Source organism: Platichthys flesus, chromosome 19 (assembly GCF_949316205.1).
Source record: "Platichthys flesus chromosome 19, fPlaFle2.1, whole genome shotgun sequence".
Taxonomy (NCBI): domain Eukaryota; kingdom Metazoa; phylum Chordata; class Actinopteri; order Pleuronectiformes; family Pleuronectidae; genus Platichthys; species Platichthys flesus.
The window spans coordinates 16058788-16085044 of NC_084963.1; the positions used below are offsets into that span (position 1 = coordinate 16058788).

Genomic DNA, 26257 nt, shown 5'->3' on the forward strand with positions numbered 1-26257 from the left:
TCGTCTCCTATGCAGAAATTGTCTTTAACTATAGGGTTCTGCTTGGAATCATTTCTTTTAGAGAGTCACTACTGCCCCCTTGAGCCTGAATGTGATTCAGTGTGGGGCTGAACAGGAGGATCAGCCCCTGCGTTCACTTCTATTGGAACTACTATATTTACTTCTAACATTGAAAAGCAATGTTTATCCCTTTCACTTTCAGTATTAGTAACGGAACATAATCAGACGCCTCCTTTTGTGTGCTCTCGTGGTCACATTACTCATAGCCAGTCACTCGGACAACACCTGTAATATCCAATATCATTAAGCTCAGTCCAGTTAATTACACATATTTTGATCTTGGCAATGACACAAGCACACAGTGATTCATTGTCATGAGTCAATTAGTTTCATTACAGCCGACACAGAGTCCTTTGATCGTGGAAACTATGCAGCTCTGCCATTTTTTCCACTCTCTGCTGTGAGACTGAGCAATCGCAGCAGGATGTGAGGACGGCATCTGCAGCTTAGATTACACCCGATACATCCACTTAAGAGAAGCACACATGCACTCCACGTGTCTGAACCTCACACACCAGATGCTTATAGTGCATATACTTTAATTACATTGAACTGGGACCGTTGTGCTTAGAACAGGCACTGGTACATGTCTAAAAAAAAACACTGTGGCCTCAGAACCGTCTGTAGTGCGGATAATATCAACTTTACTAAATCACACATCAGTTCAAACCTGTCGTTTGAAATCCCATCATTAACAAGCTGCATCTTTCAAACGCTTACAATAAAGTGAAGAACACAGAGAACTGAGTGTTTAAGAATCATCTGGACTGTTTTATTGCTCTCATACAAAAACACCAGTTCAAAAAAAAAAAACTCTGCTTCCTTCTGAGTAACCTATCGTATCATTTGATGCTTGTATAAAATCCGTTTTTTTAGATTACGAAACAAAAATATATAGATTATATAATCAGCAGGTCTAAAAATCAAGATTATACAGTTCACAGAACAAAGTGGAAGACAATGTGGTTTTTAGATTTTTGGGTTTCGAAGCAACTTTAACGGTCTCGTACTTCAGAGAGACCTACTGATGCGATTTGGAAAAGCAGGAATCAATAGCCCTTATATTTGCACTACAACTGCACTGATCGTACACGTGATTGTCTTCAAAGAAATACAGAAACATTTCAAAATGGATGGAGATGCATTACATTCAAATGTGCAATAAGAATCTTAAATTGACTGATTCTATTACAGTGTTTAACTTCAATCAGGGAGAAGAGCACGATAAAGAAATTCACACGATATTGCAATATTTAAGACCTGTGTGTTTCGCTGCTCATCGAACCGTCACTACAGAGAATTTAGGTGATGATGCACTATTGATTTTCACAGCAAAATAATCGGTTTCATAGTGAAGCCCTTTTTACTCTGCACACTATGAAGCAGGAGTTCTTCCAGGAGCAAAACATTGCATTAGCTCACAGTGATTGTTGATTTTCATTTTAAAAAGATAAACAAAAAACATTAAAATAAAAAATAAAAATGTAGTCAAAGATTGCATCAAAGATCACATTTTAAATATAATCACATTTCAAAAGGAAAATTCAACTTAAGAAGACTTTGAGGGTTGAATTCTTGGTCCAGATTAAACTGAATCATTCAGGCGGGTGAGAAGGGGACAGGACATCACTTCTGCCCCGTCAGCACATGAGAACATTAAATAATGACACTTTATTTAAAGATAATGCCATTTTGTTTTAGTTTCCCTGTGTCTGTACTCAGAAGAGTTTTTAAGATATGCCTTTTTGGTTGAAAAACTTAAAATCGTAAATTAGGTCATTTCGAGAGAAAAACCTGAACAAAATATAATATCTTAAGTGTCGGAACAGGATCGAAGATCCTATGCAGTGCCAATTGGAAAAAAACAAAAATCAGTGTTTGATCACAAATAATTAATAACAGATGTTAATATCCATATAGTATGCCTTGCGCCTACAGTAAAGAGGTAGAGCTACATACAGGTATAATACATCTACAGTATTATCTCCCTACAACAGGAAAATGACAGCAGAGTGGATATAGACCACAGAATTTTTTTGCACAAATGGGGAAGTAAAAAGTAAAAGCCATAAGTACGATTCAAGAGTTTAAATAAAATAAATATACATTAAAAAAACGAGGAAAGAAAGAAAAAAAAGATTTAGAAAACGAGCAGGAGTTCCAGTCTGTATGGTGTGAAAAGAAACATTATATGCTGTTGCGTACGAATCTGCAGCCTTAGATGGCTGCTGGATAAATAATATACGTTTAAAATATGCCCATAATTACAAAATTAATGTCTGCTCCTGACTGTGCATAGATGTCCTCTCCTAGCCCTTTAGTTCACTGCAAGTATAAAAATGGAGGATTTCACGTGCGTGTTGACAGCTCTCGCTATTGAGTACAATTAACACCTGCGATATGTCTGAATCTCAAAACTCCAGCAGTTACGAGTCAAAACCTTCAAGAAATATTAGAAATAACTCCTGGAGGGGAAAAAAAAACTAACTATAAGGGGGGCGGCCAGTGATGATCTGTGTTCTTTGGAAATAAATTGATAAGAAAAAAAGAGCAGTTCAGCGCCTGTGGAAAGGTACAGAATTGTATAAAATTTCATGAGTATGTTGTGAAGCTATCTAACCTACATACCCTGCACCTCTTTGATGATTCTACATGTTTAGCCAGATGCTTAATAAATTATTAGCGTACACATGAATATCTTATTAATGTCCCATAAAAACTGCACACACATGACTTTGATGAGCCCTTTTGCTTTCTACGGGGAATCACGCATACGAAGAACAGTCAAATGGCCCCTTATTAAAATTCAGTACCAGTTTTAGGACAAATGCCTCCATTCCGTTTGAATTTGGCTCTAAAGGAGAGGCTGGGTTTGTTACATCACGTCGGTTCTGCTGGGTTCTTTGGACAAATTCATTCACAGATCAGTTTCGGAGCCCCTCCTCCAGATGAAGCCGTTATCCTCAGTGTTGCGGCCTATTCGAATCTGAGGCAAACCTTTGGTGTACAACCCTCGTTCAAGACTGGAAGGAGGAGAAAGTGAGGGAGGAGCATTAAACCCGACGCCTGGAATCCCACAGCGTGAAATACTCAGGTTCTCTCATTTGCCTGTCCGAGGAAATATGCATTGAATATGCCAGCAGGTACTCACTTACTCAGCCACTGTGGGAGACGCAAAGTAATGCTCAGCATGGCGATTGCGCGTTAAGGAGAGTCTGTGATTCATCTCCTAAGTGGGGGAAAGAGAGAGAAAAATAAATCATTTTCAAAAACCTACATACAAAACCGGGATATTTTGAAGAAAAAGAAAAAAGGTAAGCACCAACAAAGCTGCTTTCAAGCTGTTCATTTTGATAATCGTATTGACATTTCAAGGTAAGAGCAGCTTTGAGTTCACTTAAAAAGATGTTAAGGTTGTTGAGTGCAAGCAGGAAAGAGTGTTAGAGGACCAGCAGCGCTTGATGCTACAGAGAAGCAAAAACTGGACAGTACTCACTATCCAAAGACTTATGCCCCAACATGGGCTCCTTTTCCAGCACATCCATAGAGATTTTTATACTGGGGACATTTTCATGGTAGGGGTAGTCAGACTGTGGGAGGAGGGAGGAAAATGAACACATTGGGATTTAATTAAAAAGGTGAGGATCTACAGGAGGATGTAGACTATCACACTGGACACATGAAAAGGTAATATGTACTGGTTTGTATTTTAATCTACAAATTTAAAATATCAAGGTTTACTTACGAAATCAGCTTCGCTGTCGATGCTTCCCTTCTTCTTGTTTTTCTTCTTCTTCTCATCCTCCTTCTTCTTCTTGTCCTTCTCTGGAATGACGTCGTCCAGGTAGCTCAGGTCGTGCTGGGAGAACAGGTAGTCCATGGCCTTGCGCACGGCAACCAGCGCCAAGATCTAACAAAAAAAAGAATAAATGAAACAGAATATTCCATTTAGCCTCTGTGTCCGGGTTTCGAGCGCCCCAAGTTTTTGTCCCGTCCGTCCTCCAGTGACTGCAGCAGTTTCTCACCATGACCGGGAAGATGATGGCGGCCACGGTAGACTTGAGGATCCAGAGGAGAGCCAGACACAGGCCCTGGATGAAGGTGAACAGGTGGATGCGTCTCTGGGGGACGTGTCGCAGGTAGATGAGGTCCGGCTGGTGCTTGGCTGGCATCAGGACCAGCAGCAGACGGTCCATTAACTGAAACAGATGGGCGGGTTCAGAGCTTGAACACAGTGCAGCCAATCACCATATGTGTAGTTTACATAAAAATGCTAATTGTTTTTTTGATCATGATTGTTTCGATAACAAAAGGGAAACGCAAGTGGAATGAGAGTGAAGGTCGTGTTTAACTTTGATATGTTAGACGTTAACATACGAGTAAATCTTTCAGTCACAAGGAATTCAATTGTTAAATTCAATAATAACTGTCTCTAGTTCAAGTGCTGCTCCACGACTTTGACACTTTGTGGGTCGGCTTGTTCGCCGTCTTTGTTTCGTCTCATGCTTTTGGTGCCAGCTCTACACCAATAGCCTTACTTACATTCCGGTATGTTTTGGACAGGAGAGCCTGTGCTAAGGATGTTGGTTGTATGTCGGCAGGATTAAGCAAAAACTATAGAACAAACTTCCATTAAACTTGTAAGGAGGATCTGGGAAAAGAGGTGGATTCAGGGATTTTTATGAAGATCCAAACTAAAATTCACATCTAACAGATTCAAATGTGGTTGCATAAGGAGATTGACAGCCTTGGTTGAGGTTTGCACCGATTCAAATTTTTGGATGTAGCCTTGCTCATTTTAAATTTCACACGTCAAACACAAAAAAGGTTTTGAGTTGATTGAAAACGTCTTTTGCAGGGCTGAGCTGGATGATGAAATGAAATGCTGCAGTGTTTATAGTAGAGTAATTGCTTTTAAGTGACAGATTTCTTTCATAAAACTCACCTGGACACCGTTGAGTGACGCCACGCCCATGTAGAGGAACACACCGTAGAGCACAGGCATGGGAATGAACTGAAAAACACAGAGCGTGGTTTTAAAAAAGGGCTTCGATATCATGGGTATAAACTCAACAATAAAGAGAAAGACATCATTAATTCGAAAACAATCTTTCACATTCCAATGTCACAGCAGGTTGGAAGAAAGTGTAGAAATCCCAAAAATGATTGCTCTGAAGTTTTGAATTTGAAAATCATCTTTTCAAAAATGTCAAAGACAATGTTATCAGCAATAGACAAGCACTGAAAGCACAATCTTGTAAATCTCCACAAGGGGGAGCCCCAGCTGCACCAGTCTCCAGTGTGACGTCACATGTTTTAATCTGGCCTCAGTGAAGGGATGAAAACTCAAGAAGACCACACTCAGCTGCAATCAGAGTTTGGGCGCTGATGCACATGCTTATTTCACATCGCATTACTTCTACTGTGGGAGTCCCTAATCGGATGAGCAGAAGATCTGAAATTATTTAAAATTTAAGAAGGGTGACAGGAGTTTGTCCTAAGAGAGGAGGACAGTTATCCGTGTTTCCGGGGAAGAATTAAGAAGCCGGAGCGTTACCTTGAGGATGGGGGCCATGAAGACGGAGAGTCCTGTGAGGAGGAACACGAAGATCCCCGTGACCCTTTGCTCCCTGGAGTGAAGGATAGAGGAGAAGAACAAGATCAATCAATAACTCAAAACTTCAAAGACAATAGCTCTGAATCTAGACTGAAAAACAGTCTGATAACATGCAGCATGGTTCTATAATGGCAGTATACGCTAAAGAAACAGTTAAAACACACCGTGCACACGCTTAAACCGGTGCTATAAGTGAAGTCCTTTTAGAATGTCCTCTTATATTGTATACATTTCAATATTATATTTATATTAACTTGTAATTGACAGTATTCATTTCCCAGTTGACAGCATGAAGGTAGTCGTCTTCATCATCTATAATGGTCATGTGACCATGACACAATCTTTAACAGATCAGAAATTAGTCCACGTCAAGTTTTACTTTTCATTGTTTTCAGTTCAGTTAATCCATTCTAAAAACAATTGATATACAAATACAGACATTTGGAAAATACTTTACATAGATCTTTACTTCCTTACTTTTCGGGGGGAAAAAAATTTGATTCTCTTCTCGCATCTCCTTTTCTATTCTGGTCCAGTTCTATAAATATTTCTGTTCTTAATATTTAATTTTTTGTAAACTTTCTTCTATTTTATTCCAATGGATTCTGTAAAGCACCCCTGAACCTTGTTAAGAGAAAAAATTTAGTTTATCGTGATCACTCTCGTAAAATCGATATGTTTATTAGCTCTACACAACATTTTGTGCAGATTTTGCACACAGTATTGTGGCCCAGGCCCCTACAGACAGTCAGTCTGCCCCCCGGCCACTTGCTCAAGGGATCAATAAGATCAAATTAAACCCGGGAATCCAAGGTGCACAATTATCTACCTGGCACAGGTAAAAGCCAACAGTACACTTGGGGAAAAAAAGAAAAGGAGGAGAAAGATCCAGTATAGTCGGTCATTTTTCTGGCAGCTGCGTGAACTCACCTGACACCCAGGAATTTAGGCTGCTCCCCAGGGGCCGACGTCTTGGTCTCCATTTTCAGAGAGTCGATATGGGCGATGGAGATGACTGTGGCCGCCACGTACCACGGCAGACCCATGAAAGAGCAGATGATCATCAGGATGGCCACCAAGAACAGGTCCAAGTGATAGCCCGCCCCTTTCTGAGAGGAGACACAAGGTTAAGACAGCAGAAGAAGAAGAAGAATGTGCTTTATCAGAATTAAACCACAGTTATCATAAAATCGCTGACTGCTCCTCATTTCCTCAGTATTTCACAAAATGTTTACATTCTAATGACCTAATGATGATAATTTTTATGACTGAATGAAACTCAGAGGCGGTAGCACCAACCTTGAGTTTGTGCTCCTTCCTGTTGACGATCACCGCGGTGATCTGCTGATCCATGAATATCAGAATGGTGACCAGCAGAGCGGGGAGCGCGGCTGCCAGGTACACCCACCAGGGGTTTCCTCCAAAAGGAGGAATAAACCAGCCCCTCTTTGGATTTGTGGGCTGAAAGATAAATAATAAAAAAGACAACTTTTAGGAACTTGTAGGCGGGAGTAACTGGACATGTGCACAGAAGTCTGGGACGACTGGTGCATCATTACACGACAGAAAGCTGTTAACTAAGACTCTGCGGTCAAACAAGGCTGGCTCTGTGCTTGTACTACAACACCGGCTGTGTTCTCACATCACCTATAATCATGTTGTCATTTGATGCAGGTGCCCGCTCCTATACCCCATCGGTCCCTTTCTCCGTGTCAGGGCGGGGCGGGGGGGCTTAACGCCAGCTGAAGAACATTTGAGCTCAGCAACCACCGTGAACGACTTTGTCTGTGTTTCAGGTAATATGTATCGCTTACTGGGCAAACCACAGAGAAAGCTTTATACTGGGCTTTCAGAGAATAACTGGGGCCTTCTCGCAGGAACGGGCAGAATTGGAGTTAGAAGAAACTGCGCCTTGCAGACCACTGTCATTCACATTTCAACTCATTCAGTGCAATGACTTCAAGTACACGGTGGATAAATTATGTTATTGCGAGTGTACATGTGTATTTCTTTATGGATAAGATGCTCTGCCATGTGTGGTTACTTACCTTGAATTCACTTGGCACTATGAGCTTCGGAGTGTCCACACCAACAAACGCGTCCACGCCGCAGAAGAGGAAAATGGTCAAGATGATCGCAAAGTCACTGATGAGCTTCCTTACCTGACGGAGAGAAACATTTACAGGTTTATTTTTAGACTGTGGTAAAGGGAGAAACTGGCTGCAATGATATGTTTTCACCCCAGTTGGCCCATCAAATATTTGTGGGGATCCGGGATTTATTTTAAACCACTTTCTTTAACACAGCAGCGTTTGATTTCTCAGGGAATAATTACTATTATGGAACTGATATCTAGGAGAATTGTTGGCTTGTCGGAGGTATGCACCTGACTGAGTTCCAATCTATCTCTTCATGCGCTTGACAAAAGCCCTACACACAGCTAAACTGCAATGTTTTTATGTAAACACGCCGATACCCACTTCGCTGACTGTGCACATCACTGCACGTGCAGTCGGTGCATATATAGCTTGTGAAGTAGACAGTTGTTCAGCAGGTGGTGACTAAAAAATTGTAACAGGTTTTAAACAAAGCCGAAGGCCGATAAATGAGGGATACAAGTGACACAAGTAGAAATACATAATTAAAAGAGCCAAAAAACAAGGGTATGAATTGTAGAAACTTTTGTGACGCCTTAACTTCTTCATCATCGGGCCTTTTTTTATTATTGACCTATACTCCTGTAAGGCAGTGTCCTAGTCTAGTATGACCTAGTTTAGTGCTGTGGGTAAAGTAAGAGTGAAGGAACAATTTAATATGATTCGCGTTTAATGTCGGAATCCTCAATGTGACACGTGATCTTGTTCAGCCAAATATTTGAATATTTTATTTTGGGTAAATTAAGATGACTTTTCTTGACAATCTTTCAATAACTAGTAAGTTATTCAATAAGGCTGGATTCTTCAAGTATCGAGTGCATAAATTAAATTACAGAAGTTGGACATTTCTGTATTGTAATCATATCCTTAGGAGATAAAATGTAATCATATCCTTAGGAGATATTCTAATATTGTCAAATACTGGATTTTCATTAGCCGTTAACCATAACCATCCAAATCAAGAATCCGAGACTTGAGTTCGAAAGACACTTTTTGGATTAAACTACAAGAAAATTTGTTTTTGTGATAACATAAAACTAAGAAAAATAATCTAATCTACAAAATGAACCCACACAATTGAATTCTGTTTTTCTTTCTTCAGATGAATTATCCTCTTTACAAAGTTTATATCAAACAAGTTTAGGTTGGTTTAAAAACATTCCCATCAGCCTAAGCTGTACTTCGTGGTCAGTGGGTAAATACCACAACTAAGACGATAAACATCATTATTATTATTATTATTATTATTATTATCATCAGGGGTGGGTTTACTGAATTAAGTTTAACTGTAACTGTAATTGGAGCCTCCTGCCTTAAACACTGAATAGTTTGAAATCTGACCCTCCCACATCGACACCTGAGCTTGGCGCCTACACTGAGAGCCTCTTGGTAAAGGTATGTGGTGATCACCACAAACATCTGTAATGGTTACTGAAGCCGACTGTGTCACCACCACTGTGGTTCACTGTGCGGCCAGAGTTAGAAAAAAAGAAATCCAGTGATTAATAAGAGGCGTCGCTCACTGTGGTGGGGAAGAAGCGGCTCGTCTTGAACTTCTTCAGGCACATGGAGCAGGTGTAGGTCCCGAAGAACAAGATGAAGCACATGAGGGTGATGTCAGGCACGAAGCCACAGGCCTCTCCCACCAACTGCCCCTTGTATTTCAGACACTGGTCCATGGTCAGGGACGCCCAGGTGGCGTTCGCTGCCTGCAAACATAAGAGGTTCTTTTGACCAACAAGAAACAATATCTGGAGAAAGCCAGTGAATTTAAGCCACAGTTTTGTTCTCGCCACGAAATGTAAAAAAAAACAAAAAAACAGGACACTACATACCACATCAGAGCCGTTATTCCAGGAAGTGACATCAAGGATTTCCGACGAGTTGCCTGGTTAAAGAGATACAATATCTAATCAGGTAAAAGAACAACCTCCGATACTTGCTATATCACATTTGATTTCACAAACAGCTCTGCACAGTCATTTGCGACACAGTCACTGACAGGGCCGTTGAGAAAGTAAACAGTGGTATCTACTGGCTGAAACACTTGAGTATCATTTGTTATCTCGACTGTCAACACAGGGAAGCACAAGGGAAAAGCTTTGTTTGACATACACTGGTAACATCACTGCCAACCGGACCAAACCATATACAAGTGTTCAGCCCTCACTGTCCCGTGTCAATGGGAACAGTGAACCTATGATGGTGCCTTGATAATATCAACATGGGTGTAGGGGCCAGAGTGGAGGAAGGCAACCTACCAGGAACGCACTGGCAGCCGTAGAGCGTGGCAAAGTTGTGGTTGAACTCGGAGTTGATGGGGTTGTGGTGGGCCAGCTTGATCATCTTTTTGAACGCGTCGTAGATGAAGATGAAGCTGATGAGCGCGGAGAAGCCCTCCTCGGTGAACCGCGTGAAGTACTGCACCAGGAAGCTGGCGTCCGTGGCGACCAGCACCAGACAGAACACGGCCGACCACAGGCCAATCCACAGCCGGAACTCAAGGTAGTCAAAGCGGTTATCTCTGTGGAAAAGATTCAAATAAGAGTGGGGGTGTTAAAAAAGGTTGGGGAATCTTACATTAGGCTCCCGAGGCCTTTGAAATACCACAGTATTGCCTTTGAGGCTATGCCTTGCAGCCAGAGTTGTTGAATGTAGTTCACGCAACTGCAAAAGACAGGACGCGTGGAATGGAGACAGACAAATGGTCAGCCAAGTTTTATGTGCGTTTGTGTATGTGTGTGTGTGAGAATTACACCGGAGTTACTGAAACAGCAACGTGAGGCTGGTTAATGACCAAAGTTTATCGCCTGCTCAATGAGAACAGGAGGGAGTGAGGCAAAGCATTTGTGAGGTTGCACTACTCCCAGTCGATGGCGGAGCACATCCACCTGTAGAGAATACATATCCACCAGCTGTAGACCGACTCACAGCTGCCTAAGAACTGAAGCATGGAAACATTTGCAGAGACATGGACACCGTGACATTCTTCACTCACGGTGGTAAATGAAATGAGGGTGAATTATTACCTGCACAGCCAAGGCAAAATATTTCAAAATATGCAGTGATAGTTTTTCATAGAAACTTCTATTACAGGACTTTATGCTTTTGGTTAATGTTCTTAATACTAGTTGTAAAATAGGATGTTATTGGACAGGACAGAACAATCTGTTCCTGCCTGAGATTTGTGCTAGGCTAAAATGTTATGGAGGGACATTCTTTAAATAAACAATCCTTAAAGCTCAAGCTGCCAGTTGTAACCGTGAATTATCCATTTGTAGTCACATTGCGTTTCTGCGTCACATTCAGGAGGATAGGATTTCTGTCCTCCGGCGGGGAAAAAAACAACCATCTATAAATATCTCCCAGGCGGCTTGTGAATATAAAAAGTGACCGGGTTGGATCAGTAGCTACTCACCTGCTGAAGTTGAAGAGGAGCCTCTCGAAGACGAGCACCGGGCCCGTGCTGCTAAGGATGGTTAAGGGCTGACCGGCCAGCAGGCAGAACACCGCACCAGCCAGCGCCGTGCCCAGGAAACTTTCCAGCACTCCCTGTAACACACAAAATAACCCATGTAGAGTTAACACACATGCTTAGACTATGATGGAGCACATTCATTGGGTTTAGACGACTCTAAAGCTTAACTCATGGTTAACTTTAATCCATTTAGGTTTTGATCTCACAGAATTTGACCTCCTGCATTTTGTTTATTAATTTGCTTTAAATAAAAATTAATGTACTGTGCTTTTGCCATTTGTGTTTTCTTGGCCAAGTTGAATGTTTTGTTTGTTTCCTATTATCTGCTGTAGTGTACCTTAGGTCTCCACCTCGAAAGCAAAAGCTGAATATGAGATATTAGTTCATCAGTTTTGAGCATTTTTCACCTTTTTCCTCTCACACACCTTCTTGAGCCTTTTAAACACTGTCGTGATGATTCTTGCTTGCTCAGCAGGAAGCTTTGTCTATACACATCACGCAGCTGCTCTTCTGGCTCATCAGGAAAAGTCGGTTTGATTTCCAGTCATTATCCGTTTTGCATACGTGTGTGTGTTTTAGAAGCTGTATAGATACAGATGAGTAATTGATAAGTACTACAGGCTCTGCTTCTAGGACGCATGTTGAGAGAGGGGTTAAGTGAGGGCAGGGATTCCCTCGGTTGTTCTCCGTGCTTCTGCATCACTCCCCTCTTCCACTCCATGTTTTGGAAGGGGGGGGGGGGGGGAAGTCACTGGAAACACAGACGAGGCTGCAGTGGCTCAGTAATCTGGATCTGTGGTTATTTACAGCACGGGCAAATCCCCCGAGGGCTGGTTCTCCACAGGTCTGATAGGACGCAGCTCTTTGGCAGGAGCAGAGGGGCCAAGCGAGTACACCTTAGTCACTGGACAAGTGTTTACACACAGCTACCAGGGGCACCAGGCGAGCAGTGCATGCCATCGTCACACTGAACGCTGTGCTGTAAACAGCAGGTAAAGCAGATGGATGCTAACTTGCAGCTCATACTGCAAGTTAGCAGCTTATCAGCGTGAGTGACTTCAAAACACGGAGCTATGATGGAGGTGAAAATAAATGATACATCTTTAAGTGCTAAGTGTTTTACAGTGATGGTTACAAAGCACATTCACTTCATTGTCACTGTACTATTTTCATGTATCTGCACTTTTACTCCGCTACATACAACTTTATATCAGTGATTTGTACTCCACTACTTTTCTTCAATGCGTTCAAGTTTAAAATTTTTATACTTTTTTTAAAGAAATCAATAAGAGCAAAATCGGTCCACTGATCCAATGAGTTCATAACATTGAGTTCATAACATTAGACTGCGCCTCCTTTAACGGGAGAAAATCGAGCCATTAGTCCCGGCAGCGGCAGAGACACCGCTGCCAAGACTAAAAATGTCGTAGACCATTGCATAAGGGAACAGGCTCCACTCAAGAAGTACTTTTAATACTTTAAGAATATCTAAAAACAAGTGCCTACTTTTACTCAAGTATAAAAGTGAATGAGGCACTTTTACTTGAGGTTTGTGTATATTTATTTGTAATTTTCTTAAATAAAATGTTGAGTACTGCGCCACTGTTTAGTAAGCTTTTCAAAGCCAACTGTATGTGCATTAGAGATTCCATTTGGATACTTTGGAAACCAAACTGGTGCTACCAGAGAACCAGTAGATGACGTAGTACCAGCAGATTTAACCAGGCTCAACTATTTAGCAAGAGTCAGTGCCACCTGAGCACAAATTAAAGTCGTCTGGATTCATGTCCTAATTTAGGAGAGATTTTTTTTAGGGACCAAGTTTTATTATGTCAGGGGTCATAACACATGTTGTTTTTTATATAATTAGCCCCATTATATATGTGCTCTGCCAGCAGTTAACTTTACCAACTTCTTTTTTTTCCACATGAATGCCAAGAAAGCCCTCGGCTGCCATAGTTGCAACACATATCAAAGCAGGGGGTTCAACACACGTCAGTGAAAGAAAATGTTTTGCTACGTTTTATCCAGGCTGAAAACAGACCACGTCTATTGCAACAGGAAACTTGCACCAGGATATCTCCAAAGAAAAAAAGCCTCAATCGCTGTAAATAAAATAAAACGCCACCATAAGGTGTGGGAGGATGGGTTACCTGCATGTTGTCTGTAGCATCTCCAAGTAAGCCTCCGAATGTGATCGCATTGGTCACAGTGCCCAGATAGATGAACATGATGGCAGACAGAGACTGGATGTGTATTGCATCGTAGAAGTCACTGGCGAAAAACGGTATCTTCCTCTTGATATCCAGGACAAGACCTCCACAGAACCTGAAAGACAGAAACATTAGAGTCTGCAAAGAAAGAAGGACTTGTTCCAAAAAACAATAGTGAATCACTCTTTGTTCTTTATTCGTGTGTAGAACATTTCCTCATAGGAAACTTAAATTAAGACCAATTTTTTATTTCAAATTAGGATTTTTACTTTACACTCGACATTGACAGCAATCGCATCCTATAAGGATCTTAATCCGGATGATGGTTTCAATCTTAAAGTGAATTACTTTCTCGTCCGCTGAAGCTCCTCTCCGACCTGGTGACCTCCTCCCCCTCCATGTCCTGCATCATGGGGGGCGTCTCCGTTCATATGGGGTGGCTCTCCTCCAGAGTACATGTTCTTCCTTAAAACAGAAAAAGACAAAGTGTCAATATAGTCGAGTACACAGAGAGAAACTAGGACGAAACCTATGAGTCATAGATTCAGTGATGTTTTGTCCATCAAGCAAATTCAATAAATGTGCCGTCAAATCAAATATCATATATAAACATTTTATACGACATATAAACATGATTTTACAGAGGCATATGTCACACAGAGCATTAAATCTGTTTAAATGGTATAGATGCAAGCTTTAGCCCTTTCCAATTATGCTTTGACATAACTGATCCAGTTTAGTGTGATGTGAGTATTGTCTTTAGTGACATATACACCGTATACAGTAGAATGTGTAACAACAATGCTCTAGCTACATGTTTAATCTGATCTCTATGGCCACCTGATATCTCTTTAATCCAGAGAAAGTCTAACGTGAACTAAAACTTGATGTAATGTGTGGGATGTTTAGAAAACACATCCTATCAATGAACATTTGAATTCCTAAACATGAGAACTCATTTTTATTTCTGCACACTCAAGGACTTTGGTCTGGTTTCACCAGCCATTGAGGCTCATGTTTGCTGATGACGAATTGTAGGTAAATATTTTATGTATAATGTTTGTTAGTGAGACAGTTTGTTGACTTTGTGACTCGTTTCCATTCCTGTTGCTTTTGAAAAAACTTAACCATTTGCTTATCTAGAAGGAAAAACTTTTTTAGCATTTACATACAGGTATGATGTGTAGCTGCGGATAAAAAGAGGAAACTATCCCTGGTGTGGAGAGACTTTCCCGGCAATGTGACTTTCATGCTGCATTTTCCATGAAACACATTGAATAGATTTATAATATATTTCTAATAGATTTATATGCAGGGACTTGGACTTGGATTAGGCTGTGTGGATTAGAGCAGACCTCTTATCTGAGGAAGGCAGCGACTTGGGCGGCTCTATCCTGATGTCAGGGTCCCACTCGCCGGGGGGCAGGACGATGACCTCATCCAGGAACTCCTCGATACCAGCCAGCAAGTCCTCTCTGTCCTTCGCTTTGTAGGCGATGTCATGGAATACCTGCCGACAAACAAACATAACCGACCTATTAGCAATCGCCTCATCAATAATGTAACATGTGCTTAATTATTCATCCAGGGGTTTGGAGAAGGAACAAAATGCACAATTACATCGAGACTACTGCCCACAAGGGCTGGAACACAGGCCCAGAGTGAAGCATAATTTTCTACACTCTTTCACAATGTACCTAAATGGAGTTTCATCCTTGATGCGTGTCCTGGGACCACATGAACAGACGGGTACAGTACTACCCTCTACAGCACCAACCAAAACACAAACATTTGACAAACTCATGTCGCAACCGTCACGGAGAGTCGAGGGGGTAAAGTTTAACTTGAGGAAATCCTGGAAACCACTTCCTATCCTGCTCTGTTGACATAGGAAATATACTCGGAAAAGAGCTGAGGCCTGTGGGAATTGGCAAGGCCAGGTGCCACCAGGATTAAGAACCTTATTAGCGGCCTGTTGACACTCATGACAACACGGCAAGATTTAGTCAGCAGAAAGAAGTGAAGTGAGGAAAACACTGGCGGCTATCACAGGCCTATAATAGAAAGATGTTAACCACAAACATTGTGTTAGGTTCAATGCATTTGTGCTGCCCACACCAAAACAAATTTGTCAACCTGAAGTTGAACACGCAGCTTAACAGTCAAGCTATGGGCCAGACTGCTGTGATGATTAATACAGCAGTAGCCACAGAGCTGAGATTTGGCAAGAGGACAAGTCGGAGGTGTTGGCAGTCAGCCCAATGCAGCTCTGATGAGATGGAGGCGATGGCAGAACATATATATTGATCATCAGCTAATATAGGCCGCCAGTCAACACCAACATATTTCAATAACTATTAGATGGATTCCCAGTGATTTGTGGTCGACAGAGGAAGCATCTAATGGACTCTTCCCTACCTTTCCTCCAGAGCCTGTACCACTGAAGAGGTTACCCTTTGAGTTTTCAGCAAATAGTTAATTATTGAAATTTTGTAACACACTTGGTCAAAAACTTAAATTTATCTGTAAATACTGCCACACTGCATGTAAAGACATTTTTGCCGCTATAGTTAGATCAACTAAAAGTTTACGCTCGCAGGGTTTATTTACACGGCGTAGAAAGAAAACTATCAGTGTCCTTTCTAGACTTGCATCTTCGAAATCTTAGTGAAGTGTTTTAAAGTCTGAAAGATTAGCCATGTTGAGATGCCCTTTAGCCCATTAATCCAGGCTTAATTAGTCCAATCAGAGCCTGAAGACGCATCAACAGGGAGCTTAAGTGAAGTGTTCCGTTGGTCCTCTATAATTCCACATCACACTTGTTATTGGAGGTTAACAAGTTCTTGATGCAAATACAGATACCATTAAAACCAGGTCAATCCCTCTGCTCAAGGGTTCATTTTAAAAAGAAAGAGATTGCGACAAATTATAATAAACAAGACGTACCTCATCTGACATCAGGGTGGCGATGGCTCTTCCAATCTCATGATAAGACTTTGCTTTACCTTTGGGGCCGAGCAGCACAAAGAGAAATCTAACAGGATGAAAATGAGATGTTTTGGGAACATTACATTAAAGTCACAATGCGACTGTTTCACAGTAACTGAATGATGTGTAACTTCAACCCGAGTGATGGCAACACTTGTACATTCATACCTTGTGGGCACCGGGACCTCGGTAAGGGCCCCCAGCATGACGGCGTGCTGCAGACGAACAAACGCCACGAAGGGGGTTTCCAGGAAATCAACCTCCCCGACCAGCACGTTGGATGCTTCTGCATCGCGGGGCAGCTTTTTCATGAACTTGTTCTTCAGCTGTTGGGAAAGGGGGGAGCAGGACAGAGAGCAGGAACGTGAGGTGAATGACAGACAAGGAGGGTTGCTGTGATCTTTTCTGAGATACAGATTCAAAAAAGAGCAGGACATACAGACTGAAACTTCTCTAAATACATTAATGACAGATGACATATCACATAAGTGCAGTAGTTAAAATGCTGCTTTACCCAGGCAGGGACTGACTGGGTGTCGAATAAGAACAGGGAGTCCACTCCCTTTCCTACAATTATATGCCGAACAACAGCTTGACTTTATGCCACCAAATAAACATATTTTACCATGAGGGCGTGAAAATGCATCTACAGTCTCGTGTATGATCCACACTGCGCTCATTTTAGATTCAATAAAAGACACATAAGCTCTGGATGACAGAAAAAACGCCTCACTTGCAGGATGACTAACAAATTGACCTCTGAACAAAGCAGTGTTAAAGCCACTTGTTACAGTTTAACTGCTTCAGCGATGTATCCATCCACCACACAGCCATTTAACCCGGCCATGAGTCAGAGAGAAACTGCACGTGCTGACGATAGAAACTCGCACGACAAAGACAGTGAGCCTTTGTTGCACCGCGCAGTGAGAGAACCAGGGGTCTTATCTGACAGTATGTGAGGCTCACAAGATCGGCCACACACACACACACACACACAGCCCGACACATGACCTTGCATAGTGGCGCTTTGTGAATGGAACCCATCACCCACTAGGTCCCACGTCATCTCTAGAGAGACACAAACGCATTACCTGATCCCTCTCCGGCTTGTCAGAGAAGTCGCTCAAGCTGTTGGAGGTGAGGTTGCGATGGGCGGTCGTCGGGCTACCTGCAGAGAGATAAAAGACACTGTTGGGATAAAAGAGGCCTGACTGCAGAGCTTCAAGTGAGACGCATGGCGGCCAAGGGAGAAGATGAGGCCAAGAAAAGAAAAGGCAACGGGAATATACACGGAGAGAGCCAGAAACATCAGGACCGAGCTAAATGTGGCAGGGCTTAAGCTTTAGGACTAATGCCAGATGGTCATTCATTCAAGCACTCCAGGGAGAGGAGAGCCGGGCTACATGGTCTTCTTAGGCAGGAGTCAGCAGAAACATGCTTAGGCAACTATTGGCAAGTGTGCGAGAATGTAAACGTACTTACTTACTGGCAATGGAAGGGAACATAGTCTTCCACATTTTATAAATAAACAAAACAAACCATGTCTCCGTCTGTAGGGCCCATACTTCAAAACCTAAATCCCTTTCCCCCCCTCAGTGCAACTACCAATCCGGCTAGAGATATTACAACTTGATGAATAAACTTTAAGTTGTATTTTCAGTTCAGAAATCAAACCGTCCACCAAAGGAGCCCGCAAGGTCTGACAGGGTTAGTAAGTGATGCACACACACAGGTTGGTTTTATACATCTACACACATTCTTAATTCATTATAAATATATATACATGTCCATCTATGATGATATAAATATGTATATAGAATTGAGTCGCTTATTTGAATATATATCGTAATTTTTTTTACGGTTGTAATGTTATAGCAATAGAGACAAAGTTTATCTGCAACAACGCTTTAAAGTTTGATATTCATGTGCCTTGATAGTAAAAAAAGTCATTAGCCTGTGACATACCAGATTATGTGCACTACACCTGCGATGGTTCTCAGATGTTTACTTGTGCGACATCTTTGTGGCAACGAAACTATGAGCCTCTGTAGCACCAGTGCGATATGCAAAAATGAAGTTGGTGCACAGCCCTGGAGGGGGTTCCAGAAACACTGCTTTTCATACAGCGTCACCTCACTTACAGAGGTATCCCATGCTGGCGCTCCTCATGACCCCGCATGGTTCCTCTGGGTCTTGTGGGTTTAAACAAGGCACAGGGTGCTCGCGTGCTATTACGCCCCAGATGCAGGAAGTCAGAGGTAGCGTGCAGACCCAGGCAGAAGGAAGGAAAGGAAAGAAAAGGCGAAGGAACACCAGGTTGAGAGGTTGGAAAAAAGAAAAGAAAAAGAGGTTGTATTAGAACAACAGATGTTAGTATAAGAGTTTTCACAAACGAATGACGAGACAAAGACAGTAAAAGTGAAAAGGAATTGATTTCAAGGTTTTTGATTACCATTCTCCTGGTTGGAAAACAGTCTACTCGCACTGGAAACACTCTTTCCTATGTCTGCGAGAGAGCGCAAGTTGGACTTCTTGGTCTGGTGACGGTGCTTCCGAAGCAGCGTGTACATGACCTTCTCCTTCAGTTCCGCCTTCAACTGACCGCTCTCGATCTGGCTGTCGGTGATCGTCTCTGTTAGAAGGGACAGATCGAAACCAATTTAACATTTCAAAACATGCTGGTGTTTCGGGAGGTCTTCTGCACATGCAACCCCACCACTTACCGACCACCTGTGGTAGCGTGGTGGCTTCCAGGTCCAGCAGGATCGTGCCCTTCTCGATGCACGTTTTGAGTTCCATCAAGCTGTGCAAGGAGAGCGTGGCCACGTGAGGCTTGCTCCAGCGCTCGCCTCCCTCTTCCACCTTCTCCTCAAACTTGATCCATCTGGACAGAGGAAGAAACATATTTGGAGCTGGACATTTGTTAACAACTGTTTTAGACCTTGCCAATAACTGTGCCATTTCAGCACAAAGCACGCTCATATACAAGAGCGTGAATAATCTTTTTTTTTTTCCTCTCTGCCAAGTTCCTAAAAGGCCACTGCATAATATAAACAAGTGTACATAATAGTGGCTTTATAGGTTTATGAACAAATACGGGCTATGAACAAAAAGGAGAAGAGACGGGTTCTCTTTTCTTTACTAAAACAACCCCAGTGTGTTTTGAATTGGCAACAGTTCAAGGCGCAAGAATAGGGGACGCAGGACAGCGTAGAAATCTAAAACAAATCTCTAGACTTGAGGAAATGCATCTCATGCTGGAACGTAAACAGTATTACATGGAGCGGATCACGCACGGTCCAAATCGTAGAAACAAGACTTTGTCAGGGCCACGGAAAGCTTTATATCGGAGTTAAGATTCAGGAAAAGGATTCGTTTTTTAATAATGATGCCTCGCATGCCACCAGTACAAAAGAGCCATTCTCCTGAGACCTGGGGATGGGGTTTCCTCCGAGGATAGAATGTCCCTCTGGCGATGGCCGACATGCTTGTGCTCAGCGATCTTAGTGGGAGAGGAGCCTGGTCACGGTGGCCCTGTCGACCTCGAGGAGTTCATTTACTTTCCTCTGATATGTAACTCAAACTTTCACCATCCAAAACCTTGTTAAAAAAACTCCACTCCACTGATTTAACAGACTCATTGAAAGCCAACTAAAAGAGAATCAGATTGGATTAACCTGAACCAGAGATTCTCATTTCCTCTTCAAAACCTGACACCCACATTACCCACAATGCACCTCAACCACCCACAGCTCAGTCGAGGATTCGGGTGTTTAATGCTGGGAGAATCTAGCCTCAAGGTGTCCACCAGTCTCAGGCAGGGTAGAGTGGAGGCCTACAGACCAACTCCACCCCTCAGGTTTGTCCTTTTCAGACATGCAGTCTTCAGACATTAACCAGGCTGACTCAAGTACTAGGATTTGAGGCAATTCCTCAGACTTCACTCAGCTCTGTCTGGAGCTTTGTAAAAAAAAAAAATCCCCTCCACATACAGAACAAAGTAATGCGGTAAAAAAAAAAAAGTAAACTGACTGACGCGTAAAACTGGTTGTCCCCCTTTTAAGATAAGATTACAAGAAGTTAATAGAAACATAGGCGCACTTATCTAACAGGGAATAGAAACCAACGTGATCACAATGCTCAACTTCCTCAGCAGCAATACTAACTCTATCTCCATTTGATAACAGCTTCTGTTAAGGTCACATGCAGACAGAAGGCTCCAAAAGCCTACTAGAACATTAATATAAAAAGGTATAATTATAACCACAATTTGCTGCCAAAGTGTAATGTGCTATAGAGCTAAGTGTAACTTTGAGGCCTGTTCTGGCTATGTGGGAGTTTCTGCAGTTTCCTGGTCCCACAGAGTAGGTACTACAGATCTCAGTGGGATAAGAATAGACTGGGAGTTCACTGGAGTAGAGCCTATTTCCCTACACATACAAAGTGTGATTATTCATAAAGGGATTGTGTTCCGCTGACTGCACAGGGATTGCGAGCAAGGACATTTTGTCGACTACACAGCCCAAGGCCCTTGATTAAAAAAAAAAAAAAAAAAAAAAAAAAGGGGGTGTTGGAGTTTTACATGTCTGATTTGGAAGACACTGGACTCACCTGGCCGTCTCCTTCCACTCCATCTCCTGCCCGTCCACGGACAGCAGCTCGTCCAGCTCAGTGAAGAGCTGAGGTGGTGGGGGGCCATCGTCCTCCTCCCCCAGGATAAACCTGATCCGCTCGGCTGGAGAAACTGCACGGAGGAAGAGACTTGTTAGGATACAACAAATCAATCCTGTCCAACTTTATATAAGGCCAGCTCAATAACAATTGTGAGAACCCGCTTAATTCTACAATCGGTGACGCACAGGAGTCTGCAGGGACAACCATAGTGGGAAGCCCCCCCCCGTCACATGCTCAGCTCACCGACATTAAGAAGCTAAGATCACCCAGAACAATATCTAATACGTTGTTTTGAAATAAGTTATTGTGTAAAAACTTCCTGATATGACATATTACTGTTAGATCAAATCAAATATACAAGATTGGTTGAAGCTTTTTCCCCAAACTGAGCACATAATAAAAATTAACTGACTCAACACCGCAACACTGTCAAAAGATTGATGGACAGCCATTTATCTTTTTAGCTAAACAGAGGTCCACATCAGGCTTTCAAACCGCGGACATGATGTATAAACTGTGACATTCGTCTGCAAATTAAAAAGGTGTAGCTGTGTTTTGGAAAAACAGTGATGTAAATGTAAAAAGGCAACGCAGGCATCTTTACACGTTTGCTTTGGCCATACTGATCTACAAAGGGAGGTCAAAACAGCCTCTACTCGGTTTGAAGCCATGAAAGGACAGCTGGTATTTAACCAAGAGAGGAGGAATTTCACAACACTCGGAAAAAGATTTTCTCAGAATATTCCCTTTCACTTCCTTATGAGGATTGGCAAAGACCTGTGGCAGCGAACTGACATGGGAGAATTTATCACCTGTACATACTCCTTTTCCTCCTACTCCTTTTCAGAATCTATAGACGCATAGAGGTGTGCCAGTATTCACAATGAGTCCCAGTTATAGAACAATAGGGAGAGCCCCAACGTTTTGTTTCCTGTGCAAAGGGTTTTCCATTGTGAGCTGAAATGCTTACAGGTGTAGGAGAGTTTTGCAACAGTGCGGTGATGGAGTGGAGCGCTAAGACACAACAGGCTATTTATGCAGCATTCGCTTGATCTACTTTACCAGTGAGGATTCCACAGGCCAATACTCAATGGCGTAACAGTGTCTGTAACCTTTTAATCCTGACCAGGCTTAACTTAGAATGCTCGTTGTTAAAATAGTACCGTCGGAACTACGTAGCGGGAAAATCGAACAACTTAGCTACACAAAGGTCAAGATCAATGTCTTTAACACACTGGAAACACCTTTAGAATAAGGAAGGAGATGTGGCTTTAAAAAAAACTAAACACAAAAGCATAAGAATGAGACCTTTAGCGCCCTTTAACCGTCCGACTTGCAGAACCTGACTTTTCAAGCAACGTTTGTTGTCGCCAGGTGTACACAACAATACTTGCCGCTTAAGCCCCATGACTACTGTCATCAATGAAAACCAGGCCTTTGTTGTAGTTACACATGCACTTTAAAATGGGCAGCTCCACGGGGTTTGCCACAATCAACAGGATTATGCCGATTTAGATGGAGGGCCAAACAGCAGAGTGGAGTGTATCATGCACTCCGTCTGCCACTGTGTGTTTTGAGTCGGGTTTCTGGCGTCTGGTACATGTCAGCCCATCCCACACATCAGACTCTCTGGCTGTCACCTTGTGCTGCAGCTTTACAGTATGCAATGCTACACCACCCCCCAAACATGCCCACACATGTAGGGAACTAGCTAAGGACAGATGCCGATCCAGATCGCATGATGCACTTCAATTATTCCTTGTGGAAGCAAGGGGCTTCCACTGAGGACAGTAGACGAGTTAACAAGATGCAACGTGTCCTCATATTAATTAAAAAGGTGACACGTTAATGTGAAATTCTTTTCTGCTCAACGGGAGGAAAATGGTTGTCCCAGTTGCGGGTCGAGCCTCAACATACAGCAGGGTCTGTCCGCTCCTTCAACCTCACACCACTGTTTACAGTTCGGATCGTCTGTGGCGATACAGCAGGGAGAGACCGTGTGTCTGTGTGTGAACCAGAGGTCAGTTTAAAACCTGCTCCTCTGTTTAGTTTAGTCCCACGTCTGTCCCGCTGACTGTTGATGTGCAGTCTGATATGAATTCCATGGCTGAGGCACCATCATCGCTGTTTACGTTCACACAAGTGTCACCATACACATTAAAGGCTACAGGGTAAAGCTAGGCCATGAATTTAAATCCACAAAAGAATTGTAAGTTCCGATTCATGAAGCAACAGACCCCTGTTCTGAGTTGTTATAGCACAACTAATGCTCAGCTGATGAGTGAATAGTTGTGAAGACATTAACGGTTTCTCAATAAAAGATATGAAACTACTTGAATATACAATAAAAAATAAATAAATAAACTGTAACGAAACTTGACTCGTCGTTGATCATTTCGGCCCCCGTGACATCCAGATAGAGATTAATGTGAGCTAGACTCCTATCAGATCATGGTACCTTTGTATGACTAAGCACGCAGGCTGGTTTACACCTGAGCATGCCACGTAACAAGGAGGATTACAGCGTCAGGGGATTAGGCAAGTGCTCGTCTGTGAGCTGACAGCTTGATGTGACCCTGACATGATAAAGACAATCAAAGCCGGGTAAATAAACAAGGCGATGCGGTTGAACCTGGTGACAACTTCTTACCATCTAACCTGTGTGTCATTTAAATACCCGATACATTTCAGTCCCTCAGCTAGACGTTAGAGCCATTACTTCAACTGATAAGGTCGAGCCACATGGTTCAAATTACTGGGGAGCTAAGGGGAGCTCAGAGTCCCTTTCACAGCCTTTAGGGAAGTGGTAGATATCTTTCCAAATCAGAGGCCATATAAAAAAGGGACCACAACTTTCACAGAGGTGCGAACATTCATGCACAATTCCTGATTCAGTAAGGTTCACATTTAAGTAATGCAAGGTTTAGTGTTAGCTCCTTTTTGAAAATTATTCCTTGTTCAAGCACATTTTTTACTTCAAAAAAGTTCTGAAAATGATAACAAATTTGTCATTCTTTGTTAGAAAGTGACTTTTTATATTTGACTTATTAAAGGCTGACTGACAATGAGTACTTCAGGGAAAATTGAGCAGGGTGCTCATCTGGCCCCGCCCCTGGCTCCGCTATAGGGGGAACTCCAAATCATCATATTTTGTTTTTTTTTAATGAGGATGTTAATCAAATCTTTTTTTAAGCATCACCTCACACGTGTCATGAAACTGGAAAAGGTAAGATGCAAACATGTCGGCGTCTCTGCATATTTGACGAGAGCTTTATTTGAACTTGATGATCCATTTCAAAATAACACTGGAAATACAAGTCCATTGACACCTTGAGATAGCGTGATAGTCTTCTGGCTAATGAAATCAACTCAAAACACTGCAACACAAAACAAATGAACATTATTTATACGCTGCGGCTGTCATTGTCCACACACGCCCTGATGGAGGTAAATTCCCCTCTTCTCTTCCGCTCATTCCCATCATCCAGCTCGATTTTGATACCATAATGGTTACTTCCACCAAGGATGAGCTCAGGTGCAAATACACCCCCCCCCCAATTTCCAGGCCCCAACATTTTAAATAGTGAATTCCACAATCCTGATAATTGTATGTCTTGTAAACAGTTTTTATACGGCTTGAATTGTTTGGAGCTCTTAAGAAAAACCACCACCCAAGAGGATTGTTTGGTGATATAGATCAAGGTGACAGCATGGAGAGCCCCACAAAATTAAATACACATATGGGTGCCCCAACACTTTCCCACCCGTTTACACATTATAAAGCTCTTTTCTGGTACATCCAGGGGACATTGACTAAACTGACCTATATATGAAGACTCTTTGAATTATAATTTCTCCTCTACTAGAAAATGACCGTTGGATTAAAGGTTCTTCCATGCCTCTTTTTTAAGCGTCAGTATAAGGAGAGACATCTGGTGTGTTTTCTCTTACAACAGGATGAAGACCTCAGGGACTAATAACAATCTTAATGTGCATTTTGCATCTCTGACATTTATTGAATCCTGCGTCATCACTGCAGTTATTCCACAAAATGAATTACTCTTCACCGGCATGGAAGTTGTTTTCTTAGGCCAACTTGCAGTGCGGCAACATCCTCATCTATTTGTGTGCGACATCTTGAATGTCTGTTTTGCTCCCTTTTCCCATCTACCTGGTTTTCAGCGCCTTTCCCACAAATCCTACAAAAGAAGTGTTAATCATTAAGGGGCCGGATAATACCCCTCTTTTATTTACTTTACACACTACAAATCCAATCCAGTGTCATTTTCAGATTAGTGCTCAACATGTTCCCACTCCCTCGCTCCATTAATTCTGTTGAGTGTAGGTTCCTGTCAGACAATTTATTTTTCCCTGAGCTTTCTTGGCCGTTGCCCCTCCCTGGCCTCTCTGCTCTGAATCACTACCTCCCAAGAACTGACGTCATGGAGGCTGTGATTTGTAGAATGCACCTTGATCTAAACCGGCATCTCAAGAGATTTCTGCATCGTTAGAGATTTATGAGTCATTTATCATGACTCATAATGTGGCCCCCATACATTGTACCCTGCTTTTGCCGAATTTCCCCGTTTATCTAACTCACTGAGAGGTTTGAGGATGCTGGTGGTGGTGAATTCGTCTGCGGTCTCTCCATCCGACTTGTATCCCTCCGTGCTGTGCTCCGCTCGTTCCCGCTTCTCCTTGTGGCTCGACTTGCGTCTGTGCCGCCTCCTCCGCTGGTAGCTCTTGGGAACATGAACGCCGATGTACACGGTGTGGTGACCTGCCGCATCACGGGGAATCACAGGTCAGATTACACTCATTGTTAAAAGGAAATCTCATTACTCCCAAAATGCATCCCGACTGGAAGAACAAAAACAATGGAGGGACTGGTCGATCCGTTGTGATACGTTTGCTTTTCATATGACTGAAATACTTTTTGATGATGAATCCATTCATTGACAATGGGAAACTTTGCTCATTTCCCAATAGGGCATAGATAGCTTGTTGTCAGTCACATTGCAAAATTGCACGAATGCCAACGGCTTCCTACAATCGCAGCTCATACAGGAAA

The 26257-nt window shown here is 42.4% G+C and overlaps 1 protein-coding gene across 3 annotated transcripts in view; it reads right to left on the reverse strand.

Annotated features, from left to right (window-relative positions):
- Positions 1-808: 808 nt before the first annotated feature.
- Positions 809-26257, reverse strand: part of LOC133974822 (electrogenic sodium bicarbonate cotransporter 1-like) — a 31727-nt gene continuing 6278 nt past the window's right edge. Inside the window, exons 3-26 of one of the 3 annotated variants that reach the window (XM_062412597.1) lie at positions 25787-25966; positions 21124-21256; positions 19236-19396; positions 18965-19144; positions 17604-17680; positions 16681-16838; positions 16471-16558; positions 14880-15034; positions 13873-13989; positions 13465-13639; positions 11252-11385; positions 10095-10357; positions 9669-9721; positions 9357-9542; positions 7726-7839; positions 6977-7138; positions 6608-6786; positions 5618-5690; positions 5006-5074; positions 4086-4259; positions 3806-3970; positions 3557-3650; positions 3216-3289; positions 809-3083 (exon numbers count right to left, since the gene is read on the reverse strand). In XM_062412597.1, coding sequence (XP_062268581.1) covers positions 3246-3289; positions 3557-3650; positions 3806-3970; positions 4086-4259; positions 5006-5074; positions 5618-5690; positions 6608-6786; positions 6977-7138; positions 7726-7839; positions 9357-9542; positions 9669-9721; positions 10095-10357; positions 11252-11385; positions 13465-13639; positions 13873-13989; positions 14880-15034; positions 16471-16558; positions 16681-16838; positions 17604-17680; positions 18965-19144; positions 19236-19396; positions 21124-21256; positions 25787-25966 — 3134 coding nt within the window. In that variant the 3' untranslated portion in view covers positions 809-3083; positions 3216-3245. Of the gene's footprint in view, positions 3084-3211; positions 3290-3556; positions 3651-3805; positions 3971-4085; positions 4260-5005; positions 5075-5617; positions 5691-6607; positions 6787-6976; positions 7139-7725; positions 7840-9356; positions 9543-9668; positions 9722-10094; positions 10358-11251; positions 11386-13464; positions 13640-13872; positions 13990-14879; positions 15035-16470; positions 16559-16680; positions 16839-17603; positions 17681-18964; positions 19145-19235; positions 19397-21123; positions 21257-25786; positions 25967-26257 lie in introns of all 3 variants that reach the window. The other 2 variants (XM_062412596.1, XM_062412595.1) reach the window with 2 other exon arrangements.